The sequence below is a fragment of the Plutella xylostella genome, chromosome 21, assembly GCF_932276165.1.
Source record: "Plutella xylostella chromosome 21, ilPluXylo3.1, whole genome shotgun sequence".
NCBI lineage: Eukaryota > Metazoa > Arthropoda > Insecta > Lepidoptera > Plutellidae > Plutella > Plutella xylostella.
In genome coordinates, this window is record NC_064001.1 from 8,456,276 (window position 1) to 8,479,289 (window position 23,014).

The following is a 23,014-nucleotide window of genomic DNA, read 5'->3' on the forward strand; positions in this document are numbered from 1 at the left end:
GACGGTCAGAGGAGGTCTTGATAGAGTGGTGAACTCTTGCCATCTTGTTCCTTGACCGTGCACTTTCTATATTACTCTGGGCGCCTGGTATCAATTGCTCGGAAATATTATTATGGCAAGTGGATTGATAGTTGGGGCAAAGAAATTCAGAAAGTTTCAGTTACTCAAAAATTGTTCGGGATGTTTTTCGATGAGGCGTATTGTAGGGGCGTAAAAAGGTCCTTTCATCATAGAAAACATAATGTTTACAGGGCCTAGGCTGATATTAGATAATGCTCAGAGATAAATAGCTAGAACACAAGGAACACAGGCGGTGTAAGGGGCGGGTTGATCGTTCGATATGCGATGAGCGCTCACAGAGTGGTGTACAATTAAAGCCATGAGATTAATTGTTGCATCTAAGATTCTTGAGGCGAGGATTTTCTGGGACCAGCCATGTTTTGCTAATGAGTCGGTAACACGAGACTTCATTCTCAGGAGTTTGGTTAAGGATGCTTTTGTCGACTGATAGTAGTATTCATTATAAATGTGTGGTGGTGAGTGGTGGTGGTTGGACAGCGAATTCATACATAGTAAATGGTACTTACATATTTCAAGCGTTGTGCATACTACAGTTATCTAAATATCTTCCTAAATATTCCTACTAGGATACCTATACCTACCGATGGTATACTTGAGGCTCATCTTATGTATTTTTGTGTACTGCATGTTTGCATGACCTATTTCTGTTTACTAAAATACACTCACGGGCAATGGAAATGTTCCACTCACAAAATGTCGACACCAAACGACCCCAATTTTTTCAAACATTTAATTTCAAATTTGAACAAAATATTATCGTTTTTAGTTGGTAATATCCTGATGCTCTGTTAAATGTACTTCAATGTTGTAGAAGGCGTCATTAAGCCAGCATTTTCCGTTAAAGAGTAATTAGGTGTTTTTGTCAGTGGAACCTTTTCATTGCCCGTGAGTGTACATAGAATAAAAAGGTGATGGTTAGTCTAGATCTAGACTCTTGGTGGTGGTTCATTTGGAAATGAAAATACAATTAATTCACAACACTAACCACATTTTCTTTCTGAGTATCTATCACCAGTAGTAGCAGGTTAACCCGTAATAACACCACCGCACTGTCACTAACAAAATGGAGACTTGGGGCCTGCCAGACCATCATCGACATGTAAGTATTCACATTTTTATATCATCATTATTTTATTTACAGATTATGTTATGTCACTTTTTGGTAGTTTAAAATTAGAAGTAGTCTAGTAAGATATGATTGTTATATTTGTAGAGTAGATTAGAAGTAGAACAATATTTATTGAACATGATTCATTTTGAACAATATTTATTTTGTATCTGTCAGCATTACTTCCATTTAATTTAAATAGTTCCAATAAAAATAGGTATATAAAAATAGGTAGCAATACTAATAACTACTCAAAAATATAATGAGTAAACTTTTTATCTACCAAGCTTGTTCATAACCTATCAAAAGTCGACATGAAACCTTGTCTTGTCTAACCCTCCCAGTGCGCGCGGACGAGACGACTGACTAATAAGTGAAACCGAGATTTATGAGGGCGCAGATATGCAAATAGAAATTTAGGGTCCCCGCCGATAAAAAGACGCGGTGGGCCCTTCGGGGACCCCGCTGGCCAAATGTCAGGGGACGGTGGCCGCCCGTAATTATTTTAGTAGTGTGTGATGTGTATTTGCTCCTCCAATATTCTAATTAAACGCGGATGAGAGCGGGCTTTTCATCTTTGGACGCTTTGATTAAATATTGAATACGATATTATTTGAATAGATGTAGACTTTGCGCTTCGTGATATCGGTAACTTAGCAATCTATTGCTGTGTATTATGTTTATATCTGCCTTTTTTATTTCATAGACAATTGGTACTGGCATTAGGTATTTACCGAATCCCATCCCACTCATAAACAATCCATGTAAACTTATCATTTAATTTGCAATATGTATGAGTAAAATTACGCAAATGATGACGACACATGCAATGTTTGACACATACATCTCCGCTGCTCCGCTAATGAACAAACACGTCGTCCACTCACACCGAGGCATGACACGGCCCACTGCGGTCTGCTGCGCCCCACTGGCCACTGTAGGGTTAGATCAACCATGCAAAAATAGACTCATCATTTTAGGGTTAAATCTTCGATGTTAGCTTTGAATAAATCTTTAATTGCTTTTTGTTCCAACTTGTCAATTAAAAACTCTTTCTAAACTGATGTTATTTGAATCCTTCATTACGGCTGCGGTATTTATTCACAATTGATTAGCTGTTTCAAAACTAAAAGCAACTCAAACTAATGTTAAAACCCGCAAAACTTCAGGTGAGCGTCCCCCAAATTTGCAGCCACTTTGCGCCAGCAACGCAATTTGTGGCCCAATAATCCTATAAACTACGCCATCACAAAACACGACCGGTGTGAATAATGACGTCATCCCCGCGAACGTTCTAGAGATAACCGAATCACCGCGTAACAAGTTTCCCGAATTAAAACATTACCCTCTCAGTGAGGGGTTGACAATCGCGTGACGTCACAGCTAGACGGAATTATGCTAAGACGATCGTTACTGATGTCGTTCGAGTTTGTAAGCTTCGACTGTTAAGGATCTATTACCGTGATACTGGTTAAAATAGCGGATCTCAGTTGTAAAAGACTGTTTTTGTGTAGCCTTATTTTGCGGGGTATCAGAAATGTACACATTTTTCTATCTAGCTAGAAACCATTTATAATATCAGCCGTGAAACTTAAGTATCTGTAAAATTCTCAAAAAATTTAAAAACACATTCATAATACCATTCATATAAGCATTCTTTTTTATGTAACCCTGTAACGTTTACTAAAAATATGTAACCCTACAACGTTAAAGAAGATTATTCGCGGGTAAAGCCGTGGAGCGCGCATACACGGGTTGTATGCATATGCATGAGCTCTGATACGGCTCGTTACGGACACGGAACGGTCAATATTGACCGGCGATCTGTCACCTATACGCCGACGTGTTGTCATTGGCTACTGCATGTTAAGTGTGCTGTAGGGTTTATGGTCTTTATTTGTGGTATTAGTACTAAAATTTTAGTAGGTATTAAATGAAATGCTCATGGAATGAAAAATATAAGATGTTTTTAGTTAAGTACTTTTTTAGATTACTTGTGTTCAGTATTACGTAGCCTACTCAATACTATGTAATCGGAAGGAGTTCCCTTAAAATTGCACTGTAGCCAAATCCGGCTTTCACCAATGTGAACTGCATAAATAACGCATAAAAAGTCGCTAAACCAAAACAAAACCATAATACTACAGTGCTACTATGCAATGATGCAAATTGTAGGTGTTATAATACTCTTTGTTCGTCTGACAGCAGCCACGCGCCTGAGGGGTCACTATAGAAGTCACGCACGAATGAGAGTTGTCATGCAACTCTTACACATAATGCAACTAGATAGAGTCGTGGTTAGCGCGGCAGTTTTTGTTTTTCCTAAGCTTATGAGTTCGATTTCTGTAGTGACCCTCCGCGCAATAGCGACATCTACGCCCGCCTGCAATCACCGCGCAGTTACAAGATAATCACACGCTTCTTGCCACTAAACAATCGAAATAATCACACTTTTCATTCCCAATAAAAGCTGGCCTAAAAGGTAGTCATTACCTACTGTTCGTACGGACCCGCGTCAACTTTTTGACACGTGTTAAAAAATATTAAAAATAAACCATCGGTTTAGTAGTTTTTGTTGTGGCGATATGTTACAACTCCCCCATTTAATATTTTCTCCACAATGCCACGGCCACTGGCAGCATATAATTACCGAATGTCGAATCGAAAATAAAAAGTATAATTTCAATCATTTTGAAAATCGAATCATTCCGAGGGTTGCCGTTGTGATTTAAATCACTGATTAGTGGTCAGAGTGTAGGGGTGTCAAATCTACTTGAGGCTCCAGTGACGTGTGCAGATACGATTATTCACACCCCTAGGGAATGCGGAATAAAAAAGATACACGGTGTTGCACACGATCGCAATGTTCGAAAACGAATCGTAGGTATTATATTTTTTTACTTTTTTTTGTAATTTTTATGTTGTGATAATTCTACATAAGTGCTTACTTAACATTGTTATGAATTATTATCACTGCATCATACCACGCATAAAAACCAAAGTGATTTATTTCAGGACTTTATAATCCTATAAAAACCTCATATTTTTCAGTAAATAACCATAATATCTGCACATGCTTTCAAATAATCCGAATAGAATTCCGCGGAACCCAATAAGCCAAACAAATTAATCTGCAGAATCCTTGTAATCCCGAGATTATCCTGTCATGTGTGCCGTGCGCGGTTAACTCGAGGGTTGTCAAAAATCGCGTCTACCACAAGATGCGACCGCACCGCCGCGCCGCCGCCGCCGCCGCCGCCGCAAACACGCAAAATGAGGGGTTGTATTTTAGGGTTGACTTTGAGTAGTGGCATTTTGTAGTTTTTACGATTTGTTGCGCAATGTTTTAAGAGTATTATTTTTAGTATTAAAAGGATATAATGTCCTGAGTAAAACTTATTTAATGTATCGTTTTTAAATGGGTTAATTATTTCATCTTAAAATGAAAAACTATTTAATTAACTTGTTATTAAATTATCATAATTAGCATTAATCACGGCTACAATTTATCATCCTTTGATGGAAAAACCCACAACACACGGGCTATTTTCAAACTGGCAACAAATTAAAAGTTAAGCGAACTTCGTGATACGGGGTTCGGTGTCCGGCGGAGTTCTCGTTTTGTCCCCGTAATTGAGGATCGGGACTCGAATTAACCAAATGAGGGCGACATCCTCAGACTTTTACCCACTGCTGTAGTGTAGAATATAGGCGCCGAGCGAAGGCTTTTCTCTGAAGTCGTTTTTGTTCGGTAGAAATAGGAGTCAGCGTTAAAAAGGATTCTATTGTTGATTGATTAGTAATTGGAGCAAATCTTAGGATTTAAAGGTTTTTTAAAGTGAGTTTACCTGAAGATAAATTTAATATTAATCTTACAGGAGCCTCTATTTCATAGAGCTAACGCCTATAACTCTACTAAATACGCGCGTATATTTACATAACAATATAAAATTCACTACCAAAGTAAGCAAACGACTACGGTACTATCTAATCATGCATTTGTAATTTGCCCGAAACAAACAAACAAACCAAAACTCATAATTCGAATTCCAAATTCCAAATTCAAAATCTTTCTCTCCAGCCAGCACAATTACCTAACTAAAGCGGTCCGAGTCGTGATCGTCACCGGCTCACGACGAGATGCCCATTAGCTAGTTGGTGGCTGTAATTAAAACACGTACAATGCGAGTTGTGGACGCGAATTAAAAACAATTAACTGGGCCCTGGAGGAGATAAGGCTAGGGACACAGCGGGGGCGTGTTAGCGGTAGCGGGTGAAAAGTTGGTTTAAGCAACGTCTTCGTGAACCAATGATCTTCTAGTGCTAGGCGGGGGAGGCATGACACTCTGTGTTCAGTGTAGCTTGGCCAGACACTATTTATGCTATTTATATATCAGGGTAGATGGTAATCAATACAAATCTTTTTTTATTTAAGGATTTTATCGATTGCTCGGTATTGGCGTAAACCGATCGCACGCATAGGAAATAATATGTATTTTGATTATTTTTGGAACTTCAGTTGTATTTTATGAGTACCTATAGGTATATGAAAACCCTTCAGGCAAAGAATCCAGAACTTCTGGATTCTTTGCCTGAAGGGTTTTCATCACTTCTGGACCAGAAGTGACAGATAAGCAGTATAGCTAATTGCATTCTATCATCAATTAGTTAAAAACTATCTGACGATCCTGAGGCTTCTCTTATGACCCCGCTACAATCTCAATTGCATAGCAGTTTAGCTAAGCAGCCCGAAATAAGCACAATGGGTATTGCTCGCACGACTTACATCTAGACTAGGCACTATGGGATTACGGACCTGCATCTAGATAGATACCTAATACTATCATACTAACCTTTCCACTTCATGACCTAACCACCTTAAAGCTTCGCAATAAGGTTTGATTCTCTGTGTTTTGATGTTGGGATGCAGGATTTCTTAAAGAATCCAATGGTCCCTCTCATGTGTCATGTAGGTCTTACTGCGATGGCGATAAGGTTTACAGTTGCTAAACGTTTTTGGATGGGTTGCTCGTGAATCGCAGTCGTTGTTCCATTGTCTTAGTTCTGTCGCGGAAGGTTAAATTAAATGTGATCGGGATCTTTATGGTTTTGGGCGGTTTGTTCATTAAAATTACTGGCTGATTATAAAGCTGCTCTTCCGTAAATTAAAAAAGCGGTTTGAATTTTAAGAATATAATAGATAATTATATTGAATCTTTATTTAATGTTAAAATGTAAAAAAATCTTTGTGACTTGCTTATACTCGAGCCGTGATCGTATTTAAATGATTGTAAACATAAAAAGTGTTGACAAATGTAAAAGATGAACTTCAAATAGAACTATCATTGATTTAGTGTCCTATTTGATTTGGCGGCATTACAATGTTTGCAATTTATGACTTTGAGTCTTTTAAGGTGCTCATTCTTATTAAAAGCAAAATAACTCAAATATTATAAGGACAGAATAACTGCACCTTGAAAAACCTTTTTTATGTTTGTTTACAATCATTTAAATACGATTACGACTTGAGTATAGTATAATGCCAATTTCTGCTTGAATCAAGGTAGGTAATATTGTTAATCCCGCTAAACTGAGCGTGTTAAGCCACCATCAAATTGTGTTTTCGCCGGCAAAGTTTATTGGTGCAAAAGTGCTGATGCGCCGCCAACACCCTCGATTGAAAGCTGGGGGTGTCCGCCATTTTAACTTTTTTCATGCCACCGCGATTCTATTACTAAATTTTCCTAATATCTGTGCGAAAGCCGTCCCCGCACCAATCGATTAGTTCCGCATGAAATTACACATTTATTAATTTTCGTGTTTATTAAAAAAGTACAATGATGATCGAAAATGGTTTTATTATGTGTGGTAAGGTATTAATTAACTGGCAACCCTAATGAGGGTGCGGTCGCTAGCAAAAGTGTCATATTTCGACACGCGCCGAACAAAAGACTTTGGTTTTTTGGACCCTCGGGCATGGTATTTGCATTGTTCGCGGCCCACATAGCAATGATCTACTCATTGATAAAACATCACTGTGATACAATATCGCCTTACAGATGAAAGTATCTGAAGCCAGCTATTGTAATTTGACTCGTTTATTTGTTGCCTTTCTAGAGGCCAAATATTATCTCGTAAATCTTTGTAGCATCTCTATTATGCTTAGGCATTAAACGATTGTAATGATCAGAATACGCACTCTCTTACGTTTTTTTTATCAGACCTATTTAGTTCCTCACAAAACTTTTTTCAAAAACAGAAAGCAGGTCCAACCAAAACGTTCGCGCACTAAAAAGCTAAAAACTGCCAGCTAGCACGGCTCACACAAAACTGCGACATCAAACAAGACAAAACACTGTCGTGGTCGCATAGAAAAAAAAGTGAGTCGCGCACACAAAGGCTACAAAAGCTCATGACTTCGCATTCGAGTAGCCGTGGCTTTTTGAACTGAGATTTTTTCACTCCATTCGGCCGGAGTTGCGGGTAGACGCGCTTTATTTGTACATGACAGCGGCGCAGGGGTGCCACCTCACATTTTTGTGATATTTTTGTCGTAAATTGAAACAATCGGTTGTCTTTTGTGTATTTGTAAGTACATTATTTGAATTAGAGTAAATTGTTAATGTTTCTTTAATTTATTTTTTTTGTCAAATGGACACAAAATGTAAGTACATAGGTTTTATAATCAATTAAATACAAACCCCTTAACATGTCAGTAGCGCTACTGCATAGTATGACCTATTTGAATGCACCGGTATTGCGTTCAATGGGGTAGGGCAATATGTATTGCTGCATACTAAGTCTACCGACCTACTTCTTAATGCATAAAATTAACTGAAACAATAACAATTATACACTACCTAGTAACAAAAGCAATGACTTCAGCTGGCAACCCTACAAACACATTAGTTTCCAACTCGGACAGTACACGTCCTCCCGTTCCGTGTAGATACAGTCGCGTAGTCAAGCCAAATCTAAATAAAACACACCGTTCAAACTACCCACGACTGTACCTCATACCACATTCATGCACCAACTGTGACCTTTGCGCCTACCGTAAGCACTTTTATGCGACAGTACCTAAAGTACTACTATAAAGTCGTGAAAACGGTAGTGGATCCTAACTAATTGTTTAAGATAGTATTTAATCGATCTGTTATATTTATTATAGGACAATTCCGTTAAAATTCTATAGTCAATCTGTATTTTATTTTTAAAATGTGTGTAAAAGTAACTAAAAGTAAGTAAAAAACTGATGATCATAAAAAGTCTTAGCAAAATCGCACTCTTTGATGTCAGGACTTTATAGTTTGACTGTAGATAGTTTTTTTTTTATTGGCAATTTTATCGATCGTATTTGTCGGCTGCACGTGGCAAAACAACGGGCGATACGACGAGCCCTCTCACCGATATCCGACCGAAGTGACTTTGTCAAGAGGTATTGTCGGTGTCAAGAGAGCGCCGATCTCGCTGAAGAGACGCGAGCGCCATCTACAACGTCTAGTACGTGATTAAACCGCGAAATGTCAGAGTGCAAAGATCGGCCCTTTGTGAACAGATTGAAAGCATAAGTGCCGTTCAATAGTGTCGCTACCGTGTATGTAAAACAGGGTGAATAATTGAATACCGAGCCTTATTTACCTTTTACGCGGTCATGTTGGAGTCGTCAATATATGGGATTTAAAACACCCCTTACGCAGTCACTCATCAATCAATGCTTGGGTTCCTGATATTTTCATTCATCAAAAAAGTGCTGCGGGCGTATGTAGATCAAGCGTGTAATAGTGCTTTTCCTTTTGAGGTATTTTTATTAAAACGTTACGAGGGTAAGATTACGTGTCAAAACAGAACAGCTTAGGGGTGGTTTACCCTGTAACGTCCAGGAGTGATATGCCATTTTTGAATACTTACAAAATTTACAATATTATGCAACCTCGCGGAGTTAACAAATATGATTTCATTAACCGAAATGTTATTGTTTATCTCCTCGCCTTTCAGCCTCTGCTCACAAACGTCAAACCCTCAGCGGGTAAAAACGTTTTCCGCCGGGACTTTTTCACCGGCCGCCGGTCACCTCTTTGTTATTCAAATGAGACAGACGCCCAGCTCGATATGGTGAAATAATTAACTGATACGGGCTAAAAATGCACTCTTATGGAGATTAGCCTTTTATACGGATTAACGCGTTAACATTTTCAGCGGGAGCTGTGAAGCGTTTTTTACGCGCCACAGCGAGCGGTTTGGTTATTTCATTTGAAAACGCATTTCTAGTATATCACAGCTCTATTTCTTATTTGCTTGTCTTAAAATCGTTGTAAAAATTGGCCAAAAACATTGTTTTTTAATTCTTTATTATGAACGTAAACGTGTTACCTAAATCGGCGTTAACATGCTAGGTACCAAAGGTAATTCAGTAATTATCTTTCGTTATAATTTTAATTATGTAACCTTCTTCATATAGTGCATATTCCATTCCTACAGTACCCTTAGTTAAAATTTTTGCTACATCGTGTGAGGAGCAGAACAGTCACACATAAAACGCTCTCCGAATTGACCTTTCAGCGTCCGACCCAGAACTTAAGCTGCTAACAGGTGATTTACTCCGTCGTTAGCGGTCGCGGCCGTATATCTTCCGCGTTCCAGGGGGTTACTCTATACTGGCGAAAAACGACCGAACGAGAACTGTCGTGCAACGTTTAATACGAGGTAGAGTCGTGGCTCGCTCCGAAACTTAGTTTTTCGTCATATAGAGTGACCCCCAGACGTATTCGCAGCTCTCTCTATCTGTGCTATCCGAGACTTTACGACGTCATTACGGTTATCATACGGCCACGACGCCGCGCCGGGCCGCTGCGGAATGCAAACGCAAACTCAGAGACAAGACTACTACTAGCCTTTTAATTTGAGTACACACGTGCATGGGATGCGCTAATCGATAAAGTTATGGGTACATGACGGCATCGATCTTTCAACTTGTAGAAAGCAAAAGTTATTGCTTCACCGTCGTAGAGCCATTAAATCATACAGATACGTAACTCCAGTTAATGCAGAATGCAAAAATTAATCACAAAAATCCTTTCACTGAAATTAAAAGCTCGGAACCAGCATCTGATACATTTGTGCGGCGACACCTGACGCCCCATTATAAGCGCGTCGTGAACTCTCGGACCCCGTCATTATCTGTGACACTCTGACACTCTGACACTCGGTCTGTGTGTCCTGTGTCAGTGCGACTCGCTGACAATGGCCCGTTCTGGAATGCGCATTGTTTACACCTTTTTGTCCAAAATTAGATTAGAAACACGAATTTGGACGAAAGAATTCAAAAACTAGGTGGAATTCCACGCAGGCTAAAATTCATATAAAATAAAAATTATGTATGCGTGGAATGTAAATGTCTAGTGAGACCGGTGTCGCTACTAACAATAAAAGTCGCCATAACACTCGGTGGTAAATTGTGCTATTTATTAGCTTTCTTTGGTTTAGATGTTCAAACACGTCATAAAGTACAAGATGGTCTGTAAGATTCCGCGCCACGTAAGGCCGTGAGTGCCGGTAGCGCCGCCTGCTGCGTGCTTTATGTCGCGCGATGGCAGCGATAGCCGCGTAGCGCAGTGTGTGTGCACCTTTAGTGTCTTCTCAATTTTGAATTCGGAATGTTTTACTCTTTTGTTAGGTCGGTTTTCATGTCGTACCTAGGGTTTGTTAGATAGTTTTACCGCTTTTCACCTAGAATAGAACGATTCTAGACGAAAAACGGTAATATAACACAAAATATTTCAAAGTAATTCAATTTTAACTGTTAAATCTGTCCATTGTACAAATTATAAAACCAAATGCGTCATTCCCCAGCGGGGTCCAGCCGGCGTTTAGCAAAAACGTTTGTACAAACAGAAAATCGTATTTACAAATAACGCCCACTCCAATGTGTTTATTTAAAATTTCAATCTGACAATGCGATTGTCACCTTTTTCTCCTTTTCGCGCCGTTTAATGCCATTATTTGATGGCCGTTCTTTTTTTTCTAATGACACGTGTTTGCTACATTCAATACAATTTGCGCCTATTCAGCCTTTGTGTAAAATATTGGAATTTATACGTTTTCGTTATTTTGTAAAAAAAAGGGGGCGATGCATTTTTCAACTTTGGCACGCGTCATAAAACGCCTTTATCGTACTTACCGAAAAATTACAAATTAATACAATTTAATAATTCCTTCAGCACAACGGTAAATAATAACCCATCCTCATTTCCCGAATAGCAAAATCGAATTTACAGGGTGTTCTTATCGAGTAATAAATAAACATCTCGAATCTCGATAAGCGCGAGGGTTCGTCCCGATCCGTATCTGAACGCACAAACACCAGCCCTTTTGTGGGTGCTAAATTTGTTTCGCCATTTCCGATCTCCTTAGAAGATTATTTAGCGTTTGTAAAGACGCCTTTGTTGAAGTCACGATAGAATCAGGCCATGTAATGGGATTTACGGAATGTGTTTGTGATTTATGAATTACTTACATCGTAAGTACTATTATGCGTTTATAGAATATCTACATAGATTGTCCATGAAAGCAAGGAATGCTCTACTCCAGACTCTAGACAAACAGTTTAACAAACATAGTTTCTTGCAACCGTAGTACATTAATGGATAAAAATATTCAGATAAAATCCCCTAGCTAGCTTGTCAGAAAAAAAACTTTTTGGACTTTTGCATCCGCGTCAGTTATAATAAGATTCGGTCGCATTTATAAAAGGCCATAATAGTTCCGTACTCATTGTCCGTAGTCACCCAATACATTTCATTATAGTCACTGCAAAATCAGCCGTAATACCGTTACATAAAATCTATGGTGATGGTAGCAATAAGTTGGTAGAGGCCTAATGTCACGGGTATAATAGGGCATTCTTGTTAATTCACCAGTTGTTTGCGCATCACCCTGTACAAAGGTAAACATCTGCCGCCTACAAGAAATGTTGTGTTAACGCCTTCTTGAGGTTGGGAGTTTTTATGGCGTCTTTGTGATTTTTCAATCTGTATTTGCTTTAGATATTGAGCTAAAGTTATTTTTACAATGTTAGAAAATCTATGGATACGGGTAAAAGTAATTCTCGTAAATCTTAATATAGTTTCTGAAAGTAAGTAAGTTTTGTACTTATCTTCATAATAGTTAAGTTCCTCTTTTTGGGAATGGTTAACTTGACTTAACGTGTCTATCTTAAAACCTATTTAGATTAAGATACACCTACTTGCTTATCCTTCACTATGTTTGGGTCATTTATCCAACAAAAGAACACTCAAACATTAACCCGCATCTTCACGTTTTATACGTAACAATTATTTTATTTTCATATGAATGATGAGCGGCGAGTAATGCGGGTTACTCGAATCAACTCGATCTCTCGATTCACCCTTCCACTCGATTATTTAATCGACCGCGTTGATCGTCTTTTGTCACGGTGGCGTCGATCATTCGAGGATTAACTTATTGAAGTAGCTTTTAGTTGGGTGAAAAGTGTAATGGGCTACTGCTTACAGAATAGCTCCGGGACAATAGTAATTAACTAAAAAACGCTACAAGTAGGTACTTAGGTATTTACCACGAAACAGAAGACAATCGAATCTTTGAGTCAGTGAAAAGGTGGAAATTTTATAATTTCTGGGCTATATACGAAATTCTACAAACCCTTTGTAATCTCTGTATACGGTCGTATAGGTATGTTAATAATTAATAACTTACTAAACCACAGATAGGTATGATTACAACCTTCAAGAAAAATCACGTTACCAACATTCTATCACAAAAATCGGTGCTATTTCAACTTGGACCAGCGCAGTCGGCCCATGATAATGAGTTCGATGGTCAAATCAAAAGGTGTAGCACAAACATACCCCGAGCAGAGATCAGCGGGTGCGCCCGGTCGGGCCCACAGCAATTGACCCGGGCTCTGAACGCAATAACAATGTTATATTGTTTAATTGGTCTGACCCCGATGAGTGACTTAAGAAGTCACATACTGTTGATGATAATTTGTAAACCTACACGTAAAAGTTTAAAGAACTATGCTAGAAATTTTAATTTTGATAGATGAATTATTGACCCATATGGGTTAGCACTGTGGATTTTGATTCTTAACACGATACACAAGTATTATACTAAGTTACATAACCAAAAATATCAGTTCAGATTCACTTAGAATATTATCCAAACACTGTTTCATTCACGAAAATGAATCATTTTATTAATAGAACGATTTATATTGAAACTGTTAGTTGGTTTAAATAGTATTGATGGTGGGTGTCAACAGATTTGACCCTTTAAATCAGAGTCGTATCAGTTGTAATGAGGACCGGGCCACGGAGGAGATCAGTTTATACGAAATAATGTGAGGCAGTTGAGAATTATACATATGAAAGAATTTCTAACATTTATACCCTAACGTTGAACTTTTGATTGGTACAGTATAAGTGGTCGAACTTTACACAGTAATTTATATTTCTCTTAAACGTTGAATACTAACCGATTGAAAAACCAACCACCTAAATTGACGCAATGATTTTGACCTTCACAAAACCAAAACAGATAACATTCCTGGCCATGTGAGCAGATAGTTGGGACACGCATCTTTTAATAGATTAATTCCGTCTTACTTAACTCCTTCCTTCAATGTTTTTATTAATTTGCAAATACAACAAACACGAAAGCAAGAAAAGACACATCCTCATTAGCGTGCAGTGTACAGAGAAATACAGGGTGTTGCAAAGATGACATAGTAGGCTGAAAATGTGACACCCCATTCTGGCCAAATTATCTTCTATGACTTCTGAAAATATCCCATAAGTTCAGAATGACTGTGCCGCTCCCTTTCGGCTTACTCTTTGCTAACACCCTGTATTTACCTATCTTTCTCCGGTAACCTATATCTGTCCCCATCTCCCACTCCGCCTCAGTACTCTGGCGCAGCAGATGTCATCAATTAACCAGCCTTGCTTCAACAATTACTGCTCAAGTGAACGCAATTACTTGCCCGTTGCGTCATCCGAGACGGCGGCGACACCCAGCTCTAGTTTACTTTGTCTAGTGTTGTTGGAAAAATAACGTTAATATAAATATAACAATATGTTTTTTAGTTATAAAAAGTTGGGAAGGAAATTGGATGTCGGAATTAGTGAAAGTTGCTCAGGGCCGTGTAAAAATATATTGCTTCATATGGAAATTTCAGGATTATGTACATAGGTATTTTGTTAACTTGCGAAAATGTTCAGTTCTTAGATGTGCTACTCGGCTAATATGAAATATAAATATTATAATTGTAGGTACTGAAATGTATCTTATCGTGGGTATTTGTGTCATATTAACATGTTTTATTTACACAATACTACAATAATTTGGCTCCAAAATCTCTCACATGTCAATCCTCGTTAGAGTTGTTATTAGAGACAATAATTTCCTGTTATCGTCATAACATATTATATTATCACTACGGAAACATACCATCTAGAGTCCAGTAGAAAAACGCCAGACTCCATCTGCGTAGTGTCATAATAGTCATAATGTCATAAACTCATAATAATATATTTTTGTTTACTGCGTCATTTCTTCCAACAATAAAAATTACTGACACTGCCGAGTGGACCGACCCACGGGACAAAATGTACCGGAGAAGTACAGGGCAAGCAACCTAGCGTGGCCCTTCAGTAGTTTTAAGAAATGCAGGATTAGGCCGGTCTTATTTCTATATTAATTGTTTATTTCAAAAAAAAACATAATTCAATATAGTGCCAATGACACTATAATATGTTACCTCAGATAGTAAAAAAAAATACTTTAAAGAATATAAACTTAAGATTTTCGTACTACTTAGGTACCAACGTCTAAACTACTAGTTTATTTTTCAGAAAAAAAAAAATATCGGTATTTTTTTCAAAATCATGACATGAAGGGTATATTTTGTTAATTTAAAGGACAAAGTACAGTAATTCGACTGTACTGAGGGCTTCCTAATCGCATTAGGAATATCTTGGTTGTTTGCGGGTTATTTATTGTGCGTCTACGTTTTTATATTTCGAGGGTAAGGACTGCTGTAATGCACCGGAAAGGATTAGATTCACTGTTAGAGAGTTTCTTATTGATACTGCCTTATAATCTTTTATTTTATAAGTATTTTCGACGTTCATGAAGTAGCCATGAATAACTGAAACGTGAAACTTGGTAGGTATTTATTTTTAATTTTGTATTAGCACGATATCATTCATCTACTGCTGATTGTAAATATGATCAGGCATATTTATCGTCAATTATTGTACTGAAACGAAACTTAAATTATGAAGAACTTGCACATTTCAAAATAATTGCTAGATTAACAAAGATGGTAGCTGCCAATTAATTGTTATTTTAATTGGATTAATTGGTCGTCTCAATAATCCTCGTAAAGAATAATCTCGTCACGATAAGTTTTCTTTCATGAACCTTTTCTCGAGGCATAACTTTTATTTTTTACATTAACCTCGCTTAATGTTTTCCGTGTTCTGTGGTTCAGGTGTTTCAGTAGACATTAACTGTTATAATATTTACTCTCGCACCATTTAAGGAGAACAAAGGAATATGAACCGAATATTTATTTTATGGATGATAAGGTTAAAAACAAAAACCGTTCCTTACCTATAAACTTATTCCCATAAAAACAAAGTTTGTTACAAAAACACAGTGTGGCAAAAGTTGTATAGTAAGCCGAAAGGGGTCATTCTGAAATACTTCATAATTACTCTACGACTTTTGAAATTCATAATTAATTAATTCGCTTACTACCACTTTTGCAGCATGCTCTTTAATCTTTGAGTACAATTTTATTAGATGATGTACTACTTTTGCTTACCATACCTCTCTCCCCACAGACGCGTGCGGGCTGTCCGACGTGCCTCAGATCGAGAGCCTCCAAGAAAAGTCGCAGTGTGCCCTCGAGGAGTATTGCCGGAACCAGTACCCCAACCAGCCCACGCGCTTCGGCAAGCTCCTGTTGCGTCTCCCCTCCCTCCGCACCGTCAGCTCACAAGTCATCGAGCAGCTGTTCTTCGTACGCCTCGTCGGGAAGACCCCGATAGAGACACTCATCAGGGATATGCTACTGTCAGGGAGCTCGTTCTCCTGGCCGTACATGGCGACCATGTGACACACGATGTGGCGCCACCTAGCGTCGGCCTGATCCACGCCCTACGGCCTCCCGCCCTACGCGCCGGGCGGGCGGCTCGGGCTGGGGCGGGAACCGGCGGAGGATGCGGTCACGTCGTCCAGCGAGGTGCACGAGTACCGCCAGGACCTGTTCGACCCTGTCTCCGCGTTCTACCCGCCCCGGCCCGCCGAGCCGGACGAGCACAAGAAGACTCTGACGGTGGACAGTCTGCTCAACCTGAGTGAGGCGTGCGCGACGGACAAACAGTGATTCTTTAAGTAGTTGGGGTCAGTAGAGTTCGTAGTTGATTTTCGTTTAGTTCCTCTGTAAAAATGTGTAGGTTTAAAAGAATATTTAAAATATTGTAAATAAAAGTTTTTATTATTATTATTATTGTAAATGTGTAGGTAAGATTAAAGAGGCATACAGTGTTTTATACGTTTTGTAATGTTTTGTTTCTCTGACTGTCTGTTTTCTACAAAGTTTGAGTTTTGATTCGCTATAACTGTATACTACATAGGTACTTTAATAATGTATATTGTATAATAGCAATATTTCTTCGGAATTTGATATCTCTCTATCAAAACTACCTCTTAATTGGTGTAAAAAGCAATTACATAAATTGAAACCTAAGATAAAACGTAATTATAAACTCCATTATGTGCAATGTTGGTGTGAAGTAAAATTGTATAGAAATAAATATATTACAATATACTGAATCTGTTTTTTGGTGCTTATTTATCGTGTTTTTTATATATTTTCCGAATTACCTATGATTCCAATTCAGCATTTATGTAATTTTATTATAACTGATACAACGCAGTGGACTAAGTTTATAAAAGAGTGTTTTGATCTTCATTTCTTTTTGCTTTTATTTTAAAATAGATTTGTAAAGTTTCCTGCCACTCCTTTTATACGGTAAACTAATTAATTAATGAAGCAATGTATGTATCCGCAATAACTTGTACAGTTGTATGTTGTAAGGAATCAAATCTGTGTGTATGAGAATGTATGATGTTGATAAAAAGTATATAATAATAGAGAAATAAAACAATGTCTCTCTGGATTTTAATAATTTCGTTTTACTTACTTATGCAGCACCTTAACATTTAAAATACCTACTTACATATATACTCAAATAAGGCAGTTAAGTCTCAACATAATAATTATAGCATCGTATTAGTTGACTTTCATTGTTCTATACACGCTATAATAAAACAAATGACAACAGTAGGATATTATTGGGCATTCTATTCCACCTTGCATTCGTTTGAGCTCACTTCTCACCGCGCCGACGGCGGCGCGTCTCGTCGTTCGCCCAATCGAATGCAAGGTGTAATAGAACACCCAATAATATCGGAGTGTAACCGTCTTGGTCCAACCGATGAACGAAAATTACTTGCACTTAAACAACGATGATATGGTTTTACAAAGAAATAAAAAAACAGGTTAAATGCTAGGTACTCACCAAAAAAACCAACGAGCAAAAACATTTAAGCACAACACACCATAACATTAGTTAAAGGATTCCCAAGTTATACCGACTCTTGTATATCAAAAAGATAGATTGAATAACCATAATTAAAGATACAACAGCACATATTATTATTCACGGTATTATTGAGATGTCTTTTTCGCTTCTTCGATGACATAAAATATTTTTTAGGGTAAAGTATACTTGTATTATTTATATTTTGTCCAATTACATTATATTTCGTGACCAGATTGGCGTCTCCCACTCTAACATGTTTCAGTCTTACAAATAAATCTGGTGTCAGTTTGACTTCTCGTGATGATTTTTCAGACAATGACACAAAACATAGAATTTTCGACTTTATAATATTTTGCGATCAGATTGACGTCTCCCACTGTTAGAAAGATTCAACACCACAAATATCTTTGCGATCAGATTGACGTCTCGTGTTGGTCTCTCATGTTAACAGTGACACAAAAAATTACAGTTCGTCTCAATTCAATTTTGTGGTCAGATTAACGTCTCCCATTGTAAGAAAGATTCAACACCCCAAATTTAATTTGCAAACTCGTTAGAGTGACACAAAATTTACAATGAGTTATTTTATTGGCAAAACTAAGAAATACTCGTATTTTTACCTGTATTATATTTCATGCCTAGTAGTAGAAACACTGAGAACACCTTATGTTCCCGCAAAAAATATGTGATCAGATTGACGTCTCCTGTATATCTTTTATTACAGCAAATACAGAACATTTTACAGAATGATGAAACTTTAACTAAATCCTCTTTGGGTATCCTTTATTAGGATTATTTTAATTTAATTTACTGCATAATAACAACTTCACTGACACTTTGATTAGAACGGTATTATGACTGACTATGTATGCGGTGTAGGTAACCGACAGGGGTTAGTAATCAGTGGTTCATAATTGCAACTTCAAGGAGTTATTATTAATTTATTCCAAGCATAATTATACCCTGCACACACCAAATAGTATAAATTGTACTGTCTCGTTCCTGACTTTATATTTGGTTTTCATTTATTTATTGCTCAAAGTAATTATCTGTGACCCAGACCTGACGCAGACAAAACTTCTCAGTTTTTTGTAATCTCAGATAATATTACCTACATGACTTATCAGTATAAAAAAAATGGATAAGTAATGAATTTCAATAATCCTTAAAAAAATATAAAAACATTTATAGTTCTAATCCTAAAAAAGGTTTACTATCTATGTCATACCTAAATAGTAGACCAGGAGCAAGACAGAAAAAAAACATTCTTACAATAATATGCGATAAACTTCTAAATTATATTATCTTTAAATACTTCAAATAATTTGTCTTAAGTATTATTAGTATTATTAGTACTTATTAAAGTTGTACTACTACTTAGAAGTTTTTTTCTTTTTTCATTCGGTATCTTGCTTGTTACCTATGCAAGTATCAATGTTTATATCCACGTAATCTACGTTATAAGTAGCCATACATAAATACAATCATTTTTTATTTTTATATATGTACCTATAGTAGAAGCATACGTTATAGTGATCGCTTTCAGTAGGTATCACAAAAAACAAAAAAAAAACTTGAAACGATCAAGCTATTTAAACAATAAATATTTGAATCAACCAAATTACAATACACGGCTCTTGGACTATTTTCATTTCATACCTATGTTAAGCCCTGCACTTACTTCAGATTGCACAACTTCCTGACAAGTAATACGATATTATTGTTTTCACTGAATGACGCAAGTTGCGCGACCGCATCAATTGGTCTCCGAAATATGCTGACTCTATGGCTATTGCGTACTGCCGTGACCTCGCCGGAGGCCAACATGAGTGGTTAGGCATATGCTTTTTGGAGGTGGTGCAAAAATTTAAGGTGTTTGAAACCAAAATGTAATAACTATTGTTTTTGCTTCCGATTTATAAACATAATTAATCCTACGAACAAAGCTCATTTTCATTTTTGTTTTAAATCAGTACTTGATACTTAAATTTAAACACAAAAAAATATATATAAACCTGTATATTTAACGATTTCCCTAAAACTCTTCAGTGCCGAAATCGTCTTCAGTACCATCTCGTTACTCTGTGCGTGTTACTCTCTGCGATCACCTCGCTACTTGTCGCTAGCTTCTCGTCGTATCCAAGTTCCTGATATCGAAATGTTAGTGAGTATAACTACAACTAATATTTTTTTCTTGTATTAAATTTTTATGTCGTTATTTTCTCTATTCAACTGTACTTTCGGAGACAGTCAGTTTTTCTCACCGAGACTGTACGTCTTAATCCTTATCATTATGTAAACTAAAGTTGTTTTTTTTTTTAATAATTCTTCCAGGTCGGACTCAGAGTTTGAATATCCTGGTGTGCCAGTGCCTGTGCAGCTAAGCAAGAAGCAGAAGTCTCCAGCAGGCTCCAAGCGCAAGGCTACGACGAGTTCCAACGAGGCTAGGTAAGCAATCAATAATGTAACTTTCATCCTTATGTTTCTGTGTTCCTCTGTACGACTAATTAGTTTGACTTGTCTGTATGTCTTTCCTAGATCCTAAACGGATGAACCGATTTGGGTTCCGTACTTAATTTATACACTCATTTGTTTTAATATCGAGGGTTTTTAACCTTGGCTTCGTTAGGTTATTTAATTATAATTATATTTTTTTCCGTTCCACTGTAGGCTTTTCTAATCATTATTAAAACCAATTTTTTTTATTTATTTATTCCAGGTCGGACTCAGAGTTAGAATATCCTGTGCAGCTGAGCAGGAAGCCGAAGTCTCCAGCGGGCTCCAAGCGCAAGGCGTCGAGTTCCAACGAGGAAGCGGCTAGGTAAGCAATCAATACTTTCATATTTAATATTCTGACAAAGTACTTTAACGAATTCTTTAATTGACAAAACTCCCTATTCTAGTTTAGTTTGACCCCCTGAGTCACAAACTTCAGCTTCGCATATCCTTTTTGCAACACCCTGTATAATAAATCATTAAATTCAGAATGAAATTTCTTTAATCATCATTTTACTAAGGAAATTGCAATTGAACCACTTTTACAAAGAAATATTATCTACATAAATAAATAATATATACATAAATTACCTACTATAATTTTATAAAATAACAACTAATTTAATTGAACAATTTAGCGCGAGAATTTTAAATCCGCACAAAGCCTATACCTAACTGTATTACAAAAAGGTCCCATTGTAGTTAATTTGTAAAATTTTGGTTAGTTTCTTAACTGTTTGTGTCACGTGAATGCGTTACGTTTGCTAGCTCGATTCATCACCACTTCGCTCTATTGTAGACCTACTTTCTGACTAGATAAATAAATACACAGACCAGTAATAATATTCTTATTTTTTAGTTAAATAGTCATCTTATCTTTTATTTCTTTTTCACAGATCTACCACTAAGAAGAAGCCGGCTGGAGATCTCTTCGCAATTATTCGCGACGCCGAGAAGGTCGCGAAAACCTGCCCAGAGCAGCATCAGCTGGGCTCCAGTATCGTGACGCGAGTTGCCAGCGGTCACGTTCGTCGCGCCGCTCCCACGGAAGGGGAGTTTTATGTGGAGCTCAAGGTGTATAACACCGTCGATGCTGCCAGCACCACTTCACAAGAAAGGTGGAAGAAGGCTCTGGTGACTGTTCGGTTGCAAGCCGATCAAGACACGCCTCACTGGGAGGCCTTACAAAAATTCATGAAGAGTGTATACACACTCTTCGAAGACACTGAGCCAACATTTTATGGCGAAAAAATAAACATAAAATAATACTATTATATTATAATAATATTATTATAATAAATAATATTTTATGTTTATTTTTTTATATCAAATAATAATATTATTATTTATTATAATAAATAATATTTTATGTTTCTATAATATTAGGTTTTTTTTGTTCAAGTAAAATTTTATAACGTTAAAATAAATATAAAATAATAATATTTTCTCGTTTTAGTTATTAGGTTTTTTTGTTTTACCTACTAATCATAGTTAGTTACACTTATAGAATTTTCATTTAAAGTTCTGGTCAATTTCATTTTTTTATTTACGCAGCGTTACTAGATATTTTTATTTAAAGTTCTGGTCAATTTCAATTTTATAGCTACAATGCCTTACTGTACTACTTGTAAAACTCTTATCAACCCGAAAAGCTGGGTAGGGCACTTGCGTAGCAGCGACCACAAAAGCAGGGCTGTAACTTATCGCTTGTCAGATGATGTTGAGATTCTTGCCTCTGCATTCCGTAATCGCATTGCGACTTATAAGATAAAGGCTAATGATGATGCACAGCGTTCATTGGATTCATTTTTTCAGTCTATTCATGATAAAATAAAATCTCTAATAAATCAGTCATTGAAAACCCACTTTTGCATAAAAGTAAATGTTGAGCTATTCTCATTTTTCCTAATGTACAAAAACGATTCGCAAGAACTAAAGTCGTTTGGAACGAAAAACGTAACTCTACACATGAATTACAATTTCGATTCTTTTTTCTCAGAAATTAAAAGCACTTTGAAAAAAAAGATTGAAGAGTTTTCCGAGCAAGATAGCGGCTGGACCTTTTTGAGTAACTCTCATCTTGAAATCAACATCAATAAATATCAACCATTAAGTGGGTCATCTTTCATAGAATTACCAAAATTTATAAAAAACAAAAAAGCGTGTGTCAATATTAAAAATGATGATCCTTACTGTTTTCTTTGGTGTGTTACAGCTGCTCTATTTCCTTCAAAAAGCCATCCCGACAGGGTTTCGTCTTATCCAGACTTTCGTAATATTTTTAACATACAGGGTATGTCATTTCCAACAAATTTTTCAGACATTGCAGTGTTCGAAAAAAATAATCCAGATATAGCTATTTTTATATATGGTCTGCAGGGTAAGAAAACTGTTATAGGCCCATTGTACAGGTCAGACTCTTCTACTGCAAAAAATATAGTTCATTTACTGTTTCTAGAGAATGATGAGGGATCTCACTTTTGCTTAATTAAAAATCTTCCCCGCCTGGTCAGAAGTCAAATAACAAAACATCATCAGCAGTTACATTTTTGTGACTCTTGTCTCCTTTTTTTCAACACATTGAATGAAGTAGAAAATCATTTGTGTGGAGGTATTGCAACAGTCCTCCCTAAACAAGGTTCATTTCTTGCATTTAAGAATTATGAACGAA

At 37.0% G+C, this 23,014-nt stretch overlaps 1 protein-coding gene and 1 long non-coding RNA gene across 2 annotated transcripts; both read left to right on the forward strand.

The window, feature by feature from the left end:
* Positions 1-564: 564 nt before the first annotated feature.
* LOC125490147 lies at positions 565-17,427 on the forward strand. The gene is made up of 2 exons (XR_007267501.1): positions 565-1,180; positions 16,081-17,427. It is a non-coding gene; the product is annotated as an uncharacterized LOC125490147 (long non-coding RNA).
* Positions 17,428-17,570: 143 nt separating this feature from the next.
* LOC105395450 lies at positions 17,571-21,609 on the forward strand. Its single transcript, XM_048628681.1, has 4 exons — positions 17,571-20,007; positions 20,182-20,295; positions 20,567-20,668; positions 21,240-21,609. Coding segments are annotated over exons 1-4 (588 nt in total). The 5' UTR covers positions 17,571-20,005.
* The last annotated feature ends 1,405 nt before the right edge of the window (positions 21,610-23,014 follow it).